The 12044-nt window shown below is 44.1% G+C and overlaps 1 protein-coding gene across 1 annotated transcript; it reads right to left on the bottom strand.

Moving 5' to 3' along the window:
* Positions 1–3827: 3827 nt before the first annotated feature.
* nkx6.1 (NK6 homeobox 1) lies at positions 3828–6641 on the bottom strand. Its single transcript, XM_043673983.1, has 3 exons — positions 6035–6641; positions 5410–5582; positions 3828–4070 (listed from the first exon to the last, which is right to left on the bottom strand). The coding sequence occupies exons 1-3, from the start codon at positions 6639–6641 to the stop codon at positions 3828–3830; spliced, it is 1023 nt and encodes a 340-aa protein (XP_043529918.1).
* Positions 6642–12044: the final 5403 nt, after the last annotated feature.

The raw sequence follows: 12044 nt of genomic DNA, 5'->3' as shown, positions 1-12044 counted from the left end.
TTGACCCAAATTAGCATGTAATGAACATGGTTATTGGGAAACGATCTGAGCAATCCGGACCTTTCTCTTGATCAATACAAAGCTGTCGACTTGTGCAGTCACCGTCTGTAAAGCAGGTTTTAAAGTCTGCAGGCCGTCAAAAACGAACAGCATCCTCTGCTGGCGCCTGATCTCGATTTGAATACCCTGAATGGCGCTAATGTGGGACCCAGTGGGAAGTGGCCTGCTCCTTTTGTGAGATATTCATGTCTGAAGCCAGGGAAATCTGCTGTGCTCGGGTCATCAATCCCCTTTAACAGAAATACCAGCGGACCAGCAAAAACGCTCGTGATAACTTCTTGTACCTATCAATGGGGGGGAGGGACACCTGCAATTTAAAATGCCTCAACAATTTTGTTCAGAACAAAGTTTATTTTGTTTTAACTTTCAGATAACATATCATATCGCTGACTTTAGGCAGATTGAGCATCACATCTTATCAAGCCCTAAGCCAATACACTTTACTGGTTTGGAATGATCCTTAATTTTACTCAATCTCTTGAAAGAGCGGTAGCCCTCGAAGTGTGTCACCTCTTTCTGCTCAACTCGGCTTGGCTACAGTAACAGCAGTCTACTTGATCCGGGTTCACCTCGCTTTCAGTGTGCTTCAGGTCTCACCGTGTGCAGTCCTACAGTTTGTCAATGAGTCCTGGACTTCACTGGGATCCCCAAGGTATTTATGATTCAAGTGGGCTTTGACATCAGAGGGGGTTTGATACTCCTCGGGCAGGAGAGGGGAGGGGGGAGTGGTCATGGTCAAGACAATGTCATACGTTTAATAAACCGCTGTCTCCAATCTTCAGCCTGGAAGCTGAGGGGTGATGGTATATTTGTCACGCCATGGTCCAGCACTGAGATCTGTCGCCCCTGCACCCCTGAAAATCTTCTCTGTATGGCCCCGTGTGAATTTATTGTTACCCTCCCGCACAGCGTCTCAGGACGTTTTAGGCTCTATATAAATGTCAGTCGTTGGTGACGGAGAGCAACGACTTGGGGGTTTATTTCTTGCAGAGTTCATTCGAAGGCGCTCAATCAAGTCGTTTGCAGAGGAACATAAAGTTCTTCGGTATTCTACTGAACAAAACAAAAATCAAATGGGAACTAAGATGTTTCAGATTAGAAACAGTTTCAGTCACAAGGCGCAGTCTCGAGTATTAATCTCCTACCGAATTCATAATTAGAATCGTCACAAACGGTCTTAATGAGAGGCCGGTCCCTTGTACAAATCTCCAGATTGTCCTGTATAATTCAGCACCTCCGCCGGAAAGTATAATATTGTCAGATACCTAATGTCGGTTTTAAAGCAGCGTGCCCAAACCAACTCCATTCGCAGATTTGCATTCACGCGAGAGAACACAGTTAACAAACTGAAACTTGTTCAGCAAGAAGAACAAAAAAAAACCCTAATCGAATGAAGAGCAACACAAATTCAGGGTGTGCTGTCCTGCCCCACGGCAGTGTAACTAGAGTTCTCTTTGAATTGTCCCTTCAATGTTATTTTTCCGATGATACTTCTGAAATAACGCCGCCCTGTGTAATTACTGTCGATGTGGCTCCTTTTTCAATCAGCGGTACTCATGTCTATACTCTGTCCATTCACCAGATATTCTGAATTAGTTATTACAACTATTAGTTACCCAGTCGTTTATTTTGCCAATGCACTCGATCTCTCGAAATAAATGCGAAAGAAGATTTAACTCCATCTGCACTGAGGAAACAGCCGTTATATAATTTTATAATTGTCCGATTGTCACAGAACACTAATTTATATCACTGCTATCTCTTGTCCTCTGACCCTGTCACGTTCCCCTATTTATTTTCTTCTCCTATCCTTTCTGTGTTGCCCTTTCCTTGTGTAAAGCAAAACATCGTTTTTTAAAGAAAATAATGAAATCAAATGTCAAGATGGATCAACTCACTTGCGGTCATTCTGAAATTCTGAACTAAGTGCCTTAGTCCCCTTAGTCCCCCATTATACATAACTGCTCTCACTTCCCAAATATTACTGCAATCTGATGTCTGTTTTGTTCGTTCATAAAATGAACGGATTTTGCTCCCCGTCTGTACAGTTTCATTAACGCCGTCCAATTGAAACTCCCAATCTCTTTCCCCTCCCCCCAAAAAATTAACAGAGGAAGCTGCGATTCTGAATGGAGTTTTATTCACTGTTTAATTCATATAACCGCCTCCAAACTCCACACTATTTCCCTCTGAAGTCTGGCATCGTCCCATCAGCATATTATAGGACGCCCGTTATTTTTCTAGCCCGGTTATCGTCGCCAAAACCATGACAGCACACTCCCCCTCTCTCCCCAACACATCCCACCCTTTATTAATGTTTTGTCACAGCTCCAGTAGCGTGAACGGGGAAGACTGCCGAGACGTTGGATTTTCTCATTAAAAGTAAACGCCATTTCAACGGCCGGTCTCAACAAACACAAAAGCCCCCCTTCGTTCTCATGGTAATTACTGAAGTACACACACACACACACACAAAAGCAGGTTACTTCGTCAGAGAGAGAGAGAGAGAGAAAATGTCCTTGTAATGGTAATAAATTATATCGTCCGATCCCCTCTGTAATTGCTCTGAACCCGTTTTCCGTTATCGCTCGGCAGATGCCTTTAGACCTGGAAACAAATAACTCTGGAATACCGGGAGGGATATTCACTTGAACCTTAAGAATTGAACCCAAAACGTGTTTCTTTCTTTCCTCTGCTCCGACGTGTTAGCCCACAGCACAGTCGAGCGTAGGAAGGCAAACTGAATCAAATGTCCATTTCACCCACAAAGGGGAACCGCTCGAAATGTTAATGACCCGTCGCCAGACTTAGTCCTTACAAAGTGCGCGACCTCGATGTAGAAATCATCCAAAAATTGCCTCAGGTCCAAGCGGCCAATTTTTCTGACTAAGGTAGGTCCAAGAGGAGACTGTTTTGTTGGGGGGTGTGGGGGGCGTTATGTGGAGATCCGGGGAGATTTTTAGGGAACAGTTTTAACATTTTTCATGAAAAATATTTTTTCCTCAAAAGACAACTAAACATCACGTCTCAAGAGAGAGGTAAGGGGAAATCCAAGCCACAACATCACCGCAAGTTTAAAAAATAATTTTAACATATCTGTGCGAGAATCTAGGGCAAGTGTTCCTTCTCCCGGAGTCGACTCAGAGCTTCAGGTAGAGAGGCCGGAAACCGCCAAATAAACTTTCCTAAAACAGCCTACACCCAGATGGTCACTAATTGGAATTACAATATAATTTATTAAACGCTAACGAATTAAAAAGACACCGTACTTTTTTTTTGTTTTAAAGTCACAAACACAAATTCTGACGAGACTTGGCATCCAGACTCCACAAGATTCCAAAACACGAAGAAATGAAATTAAATCTATACATTAAAAACCAAAGCCAATGCTAATTTTAAACGGATCTGTTCTCATACAAAATGTATTTTACACATAAATATTCACAGTTTTTTTTTCTTTCTGTTCGGCATTTAATACATGGGCTATTTACATGTAGCGGAGCTCCTCACTCTTCACAATTAGGACTCTCAGTCTCTGAGCGGAATATATTTCTGTGCCCATCTCGGTGTAAAAATGTTCGAGATTGGAGCTCAAATGTCCTTCAGAGGCGAGGCGGGTGGAAATTAGTGCTTCGACCGCTCATCAAATCTTCCCATAACTTATATATAAAAATATATACATCTCTGAAAATGTACAGAGAAGTGGTAAATAGACAGTTTAGTGCTAGTTTCCGCAGGATTAGGAGTATAAAAGCCCCGGACTCTCCCTATGAGCTTTCGTTTTCACTGGTAAGAACGTGCAATGTGTTGGGTTTGTGTTTCTTGAGTAATTGGGAGATTTTTTCGTCGTCCGAATTGGGATCCAGCGGCTTGTTGTACTCGTCATCGTCATCCTCGTTTTCCGAGGTGCCCTTCAGTCTCTCTGTCTCCGAGTCCTGCTTCTTCTTGGCTGTAGCCATTTCCGCGGCGTGTTTCTTTCTCCACTTCGTCCGTCTGTTTTGGAACCAGACCTGAATCGAAAGCAGCACAGTTAATGCCAGCACTTGGAGGAATGCGTTTACAAAGAATCTCTCCCTCTCTCACACACACACACAGAGGATGATTTACAGTCCCTGTGAAAACTCTGAGCAGTCAGTCCCCCCCACCCCCCCTCGAATGCACACGTCAGAAACCTGCATCCGTTATACTTTCGTCTGCAGATTGAAGATGGCAATTTTGACCGAGCTGGAATGACACTTGTGTAAGGACTCAAGACTGAGGGAGTCCTGGCGCAGAGTAATTCCTTCACCTGGGAGCTGCGCTGCCACCGTTAGCTTTCAGAGTTATGGAACCACTTAGGCGTGTTACACTCCCGTGTGACAGTATTCATTTTAGTTGCGTTTCGGAGAGAAAGCACGGTTTGGATGAGGGTTTTAAATATTGAAATCTGGCTTATCCTTAGCAAGAATAATTATGCATGTTTTAGATTGTTGACCATGCGCTATTTAAACTGGTTCTCTGCTAGAAAAGCTGTTTGTCACATACACGAGCCCATTTATACAGCGTACTGAGATAAATTAAGTCCTGCGACAGTTTTGATCTTTATCTAAGAGCTCATAAAAGTAAACTACTTATATCCCTATATTAAGAGCTTCTTTCCTTTTTCTTTAAAAACAGATACATTACAATTTGCAATGTTCTATTAATAATTACCCTACAAATGATTAACACGATAAATATGCTTAGCCCTTCTCTGATTTGTTTTAATGATAGAAATATTTTATTTGTGCGGTTGTCAACTTTTCTTTGATTATCGTGGTCGTGCCTGAAAGGACTACAATCGCTTGGCAAAAATCAAGTGCGCTCCAAATCGCAAAGCAGGGGGAAAAATAAATCTCCAATGATTAACCTCTTAGATCATTCGCTGCCACCGATCGCTGGTCGCCAAAAACAAAACAAATCAAACGGAGGGGTAAAAAGACATCGAAGGGTAAAAGACAAGGTGCGGGCTGCAAATGCTAAACATGGGTTCTGCAAATGTGACTTTGAAACACAATCTTCAGTGGAACAGTAGATGCTAAATTAAGATGTTTCTGGGAGTTGAAACTAACACTAATTAGGAATCAGTCGCTCATACATCAAAAAGCAGCAGTTTGGGTCGGCTCGCTTATTAAAGTTTTACTGTAATTATCTTATTTCGATTTTAATGTTCACATTTTTTCAAGAATATAATTTCCCTAATTTTGCTCGATCAAATTTAGGTTTGTGAAAATCGCCCCCGTGGCCCGCCGTTACCCTACGTTGACCTATCTTCATCTGTGCTTGTGTTTGTACCCGTGCAGATAACATGCATCTGTCAAGCAATCCTACCTTGACTTGGCTCTCAGTCATTCCCAGTGAGTACGCCAGTCTCGCCCTCTCGGGTCCGGCTAAATATTTCGTTTGTTCGAAAGTTTTCTCCAACGCGAAAATTTGTTGGCCGGAGAACGTGGGTCTGGTGTGCTTTCTCTTCCCGTCTTTATCGATCAGCATGGCGCTCTGATCTGAAAGGAGACAGCAAGCGGCGTGTCAAACAACACAAATGCTGCTTGTTTATTTCAGAGGGAAATGTGGAGAGGGATTACAGATGCATTGGTCCGAATGCGAACAAGGTGACGGAATAATACAGCTGGACAATTAATATGACAGAAGTTTAGGTCAACTGGCCGAATCAACAGTTCCTCAGAAATGAATGCTTACTAAGAGCAAATAGTACTATAGTTAAATACATGCAATAACCAGTTATTGATAATTGGATACTATTTGTTTGACTCGTGCTATTTATTATAATATCAAAAGTACAAGCAATTATCACGCATGGTGTTGATCAGGGTAATGCATTTTAAAACGATGATGTTTACATTTAAAAAAAAACAGAATTGAAGCAAAAGGAAGGAAAAATGTGAGGAAGATGAATATTTGCTGTTTCAGGGGCAGGTGAAGGGTTTGTACTTACGCGGGGAGCAGCCTAGCCGGGCATCTCTCCAAGGTGGACTCTGCATCACTCCCGGCCAGAAGATGGGGGTCCTGCCGGGCAGCTCAGCTAACGGTTTGGGATAACGAGCGACCGCCGCTGCCGCTGCCGCCGCCGCTGCCGCCGCCGCTGCTCCCGGGCTGAAATACATCCCCGGGGGAGGGGGGCTGAGGCTGGCGTTGAAACGAGGGATTCCCGAGAGCAGGGCAGAGGCGACCCCGCCTCCTCCTCCACCACCACCACCACCTCCAGCACTCCCACCGCCTCCACCTCCGCCCGGGAGCATCGCTGGCCGGCTCAGGATGTCGTTAATCCCGTGAGGGGTGGTGGACGAGAGCTGCTGGGCCAGAAAACCGGGCAGGCTGGAGGTCGACTTGAGCCCCGTGGAAGCGGCCGCGCTGATAATCCCCGCCGGGCTAGGAGACGATGAGATGGAGGAAGGGCCGGTGACTGAGCCGGGCCCCGTCTGTAGAGAGTAAGGATTTAAGGGGTTCTTCATCTCGGTCATACTATGCAGGGCCGCTAAGGGCGGACTGCTCAGCACAAACGCGCTCTGGCGGCTCCCCTCCATCTGTCCGACCGCTAACATCACCAAAAAAGTGGTCGGAACCAGTCACCAAGTCATCACAAGGAAAGGGGAGGGAAGACAGGAGAAAAGGGGGTGGAGGAAGAGGGGTGGGGGGCGAGAGAGTTGGATGTAAACACCACCAGCGGCAGCTTCAGGTCGAAGAAAGTCCAAGAATTTCCGCTACCCTTGCAATTTGGGGAATCTTGTTTTTTTAATATAAAAAAAAGGATTCAGAAACACTCTCCCGTTAGATTTCCCAGGTACGGTGATAGTTGGGGAAGGGGAAAGAAGCTGTTGATTGGGGTCGATATTCTTGCTCTCAGAAGTGTTTGCAGAGTTTGGGGTTTTTTTTATACCCGACCCCAAAAAAAAACGCAATAAGAGGTTTAGACTTTTTTTCAGCTCTCGCCTTGCCGCCCCACATGAAGCAGCCGGTGGTAATAAAAGCCTCCCATCACTTTTGAGACGTTTTGAGAAGTGCTCCGGATGGAAAGTGCACAAGAGCTTGGCCCACCTCCCCGTCAATCAAAGGGCCGGGGCGAGGAATGGGCTTGGGGATTGGCTCAGACTGTACCAACGTACGGAGGCCTACCCCTCCTCATTGGAGGATGGACAAGGCCCGCCCCCTCCTTCATTTACATACCGAAAGCAACTGACCAGAAAGAGCATTGAGACTCCAATAGTGTGGAGGGAGGTGGGCAAAACCCAGAGCACATTCTTACTTAAAAACGTTTGAAAACAACACATCTGACGGCGATTTGCTTCATTGAACTAATTTAAGGTTGGCATTATGCTTTAAGGATATGTGTTGACCGGAAATGTCCCGTTATACAAGAACCATATGGCTAGAATCAGAGTCTAAATTGAACGGGTTTCCCAAAGAAGGTGTCGATTAATTATGTTTTATATGTCTAGTAATTTAAACAAATGCAAAGGCGCAACAAGGCGCTGGAGTCAGATGCCAGCGTGATAGTGGTTCTGGGTTTTACCAGTGGCACATATCGAGTGATCTGAAGTTTATTTCACATAATGACACAGAGTTAATTTGTTTTTTTTCCAGGTCATTACAATCTGCCGTCTTCCTCGCCATTATAACATTACGCATCAAAGGGGGTGATGTTCAAGGGAGAAGTCTGCAATTGGTTTCAAAAGAGATCTATCGATATCAAATCAGTCGTGGATGAATTAAATTGTGATGATAATGCACGTTCGCCCCCCCCCCCCACACACACACTTAAAGTCTGTTTATTCAGAATCAGTCGTTTATAATGAATGCTCAATACTCAATATTTCTCCTTGTTCCGTCACTGACTCGGTTCTGCCGAGTTAGATATCTTTCTGCTGCCTCACGGTTAATGGACTTCAAAAACGGCGGAGACTCGATGGTTTTTCGAACATCCAAAGGCAGAAAAATATTTTTCCTTGATTAACTGTTCTGAATGCCATCTGAAACGACGTTGTTATCAAAGCAATTCGCTGACAATAGAGTTCAAGCGGTGAAAATGAAATGAACCTATACTGTCTTCCACCCACTAGCAGCCCGGTTCAGTGCTGGGCATCATTTATCGATTCCCGTTGGCTTTAGCATTAACGTCGCAATTAGTTACAGGGAATTTTCATTATTAAAACAGAGCAAAATACCAAATCGAGCTTATAATTAAAATAACAGTGAATACAATCATGACTTATACAATTTGTGAAACAAAACCGTATGTTTTTTATATTGTCAGTAAATACTGAGGTGACCGTGTTTCACAATGTACACATTTCAGTAGCGAATGACTTTGGTGCAACCGGGTTCACTGGATTAGTAGTGAAATGCTGTTCTATTGAAGACTATTAAGCTGGTTAAGAACGTTTTAAAAATACTTTAAAGAACATCTGATAGACTTAGTTTTACATTCAAAATAATGGGCCAACATCTTCCTGTTTATAAGGAATTCTGACTTCTTGCTAAAGTTGGAAAAAGTAATACAAATACACTCCTTCAAGGTGTTTATTTGAGACAACGGTATAATATATCAGTCTTATTTAACGAATTACATACACAGAATATAACTCGTACTCAGTAAAACCTATATATTCTATAGATGGGTGTATGTATTCCATATTTACACATTGGGTATGCATTTATAGCACACATCCAGAAAAATCCACATTCAAATATTTGTTACTATAACATTTAGACGTGTTCCGGAAGAATATCTTATTTATTTTAAAATAGTAAGTTTTGTAAATATTGTGATCAGATTAAAAATATATCCTTTATTTTATTGTTGCGTTTTATTGTGTTTTAATAGGGTATCGCTATCTGTCCGCGTATGTCTTCTGACAACAGGTTCCATGCCTCAAGCCTCGGCTCAACACCAGTCAATAATAATGCATCCACACCGAGCCTTCGGCTGCTCTGACTTCAAGTCCCGGGGACTCTGCAGTTAGTGGCAGCGAACCGCCAGCGATGACGCGAGCCAGGCTAGCGACCCTCAAACTCCTGCACGGCACCGAGGAACATTCCACCTGTTTCTACGCCATGGATCCATTTCCAGTGAAGCCAAGTTTTTGCCAAAGATGAAAACCTGGAAACCTATCAGAAGCCGCGCAGCCTCAGGCTCTAACACTTCACCAGACAGGGATTTAAACTGGTAAGGTCCTCCTGGGTGACTCTTAACAATGAGTCTTGTGTAAAACATAGAGCTGTAATCGGTAGTACTTTGTCGGCGAAATAATAGCTAGTTTTAATGTCAAATAGATGCCTGTCAGCTATGCAAAATTTTACAAGAGTTTATTAGATCTGCCTTTGGTAATGGGGAAGATTGTAGTATGAATGTGGCGTTAGAGGGTTTCTACCTTCACTGCTGTGTGTGAGCTTCGATGCCCTCACACTTGTAGATTTGCAGAAGGGTGCTGAGTCGCTCACAGTGCGACACCTAGCGGATAGAACGGCAAACTGTCCCACAATCCTGACTTTCCACTCGTCTGTGAATGCAATTTTGGAAAACTGTGGCACTTTTGCGGCGCAGTAGCAGTGTCCCTACCCCTAGGCTGAAAGGCCTGCATTGAAGACCTATCTGCCCGCAACTGGGGGGGGGGGGGGGGAGAGAGGAGAAGGGTGCCGTAACATACCTCGCAAGGTTGATTCAGAATCCATGCATTCAACACCCACTCTCCGTGGGCTTTCCAGCTGATTATAAAGCCGACGAAAAGCATGAGCTGTTCAAACGCGCACTTTCCTAATATCTATTCCCAGCTTTCTGCTGGAAATGCAGAAGTGGGAAATCTGACCCCACCCCACCTCCTCCTGTGGTGGGGGTCAGTGCTTGTGGTAACGGGGGTTGAAGTATTAACAAATCAAGCCCCCAGGTTGACAAGTGCGGTGTGTGTTCAAAATAAAAACAATTGGTTGTTATCCGAATGCAGGGTCTGTCATGAGTTTGCTGAGAGATCTGGAACTGAGCTAAGCGAGTTGCTGATTTCAAATTTATTGAAATATGAGCTCCCTTTTTTATGTGGAAAGGATTCATTATTAATATTTTCAGATAGAGAGGGCGCAGTGATTTTACTCAGTCGCTCGTGGAATATTCTCTGGAATAAAACGACGGGAGAGAACTTTTGTCGAGTTTCCCCTCACTGCGTCTGTGCAAAGGTGTCACTTGCAGCAAGAAGCGAAACAAGACTGAAAGGCATTACCTCACCCTGGAGTTAGCTGCAAGTCTCACTTGGTCGGATGTGGCTTGCAAGCTGATTGCCCTGAGTCGGCTAGTCATTCAAGGAGGTGTGCTCCCATTAATGATTACTTAATTATTAACCGCAATAATCTGTTATTTACTCCCCGGGAAAAGCCTCTCGCTTCCCTGATGGAGTCAATAAGGTCAGAGCCGTCTGACGGCGGGACCATTGAAAGATCTGACCAGCAAACTGAGCTGGCATCCGGACCGCTTAACCGATGGAGGATCTCGGCGACAGGGAGAACACAGCTCGGTAAAACAAGGGCGACACCCGAAAAGGCAGCAGGACGCTGATCTGAAAGTGTGAGAGAGTCCCCAGTGAAATCCGTTCGCCTTTCTTGTCCCGAGAGCTAGCGGCGCGTCCACAGCAGTGCGGAGGTATCTCAATATTTAATATTTTGCATTCGCGTCTGATTTATTAGTCTTCACAAGTGAACATACATCTTTTTAAAAATATATATAAATATGGTCGAGTCTGTCTAGGGTGGGAGGGCTCAATGCTTTACATTCCTGAAGTGATTTTGTTGAAAGAACATTTGGCCCTCTCTTTCCGAGTGCGGGGAAAAAAATGTTTCAACATACATCATATAGTTCCAGGGTCGGCCTCCGCTTGTCCGTCTAGTGTTCAGACCCGGTGCGCACACTCCAGCTGAGGGTGTCATCGAGATTCACAGCCGTGCTCTGATGAACTCACCCTGGTTCGCTGTGTGGGCCCGATTGCCTGGACATTGCCTTGCGCGGCTTCCTGTTAATGTTGTACCACCTTGTCCCAGCCGCACAATCTCCAAAACCCTCCAAATCGCCCAGCAATTCATCTGGAGCGTTTACCCGCCGACAAGCTGCAAGCTACATCATTTATGAATCAAGAACAGAAATTGCTGGAGAAACTCAGCAGGTCTGGCAGCATGTGTGGGCAGAGAAAAAAAGCAGTGAAGGTTTCGAGTCCAGTGACCCTTCTTCAGAACTGCTGAGTTTCTCCAGCAATTTCTGTTTTTTTTTTATTCAGATTTCCAGCATCCCTCTTCTGTGTTTGATTTCATCCCTATAACAGACATTCTGGGGTGAGGATAACACTTACTTGTCTGAACGTGGAAGTTCATTGTTAGAACAACTTCACGGCCGCTCTATTATATGGCACGCTAATTTCAGTTAATACATTTGAGGTTGAACCCGGATAGGGATACGAATAGATTCTGAGTTGCCAGCATTAATATGGAGTATCCTTGTTTGAATATGAAGATGAAGATAGGATTTGTTTCAGATCTCGCCTTGAGAAACCCTAACTCGATGCACATATTAACGGTCCCAGCCCTATTCGACCCTCTCCGTATTATTTACTAACGCAGCTTCTGATTCATATCAGCGTTGAACGTTATTCTAATCGATTTCCTCGAACTTAAGAGTGCTGGTTGGGTTTATTTTACAACCCTCTTGATAAGCCCTTAAAATACAATTTGATTAAAAAGATATATAGGCAAAATGATGGTACAACGTACCGCTTATGATTTAGCGGTTCGAGAGAATTCCCCAGTGGGACAGGGAGAGTTTTCAGGCTGGATGAAGAAAATTGATGAATAATAAATCGATAATCGATAGAAGTTGGTAGGAGCTGGAAAATAACAGTCAGCGACGACATTTAATCGTATTGTACTTTCCGCTGGTAAATTAATTCGCAGAGATATTTGGACACGCGCTGTTT

This window comes from Chiloscyllium plagiosum, chromosome 32 (assembly GCF_004010195.1).
Source record: "Chiloscyllium plagiosum isolate BGI_BamShark_2017 chromosome 32, ASM401019v2, whole genome shotgun sequence".
NCBI classification, from domain to species: Eukaryota; Metazoa; Chordata; class Chondrichthyes; order Orectolobiformes; family Hemiscylliidae; genus Chiloscyllium; species Chiloscyllium plagiosum.
Note: the sequence above shows the minus strand (reverse complement) of the source record. Positions and strands in the feature narration are given on the sequence as shown.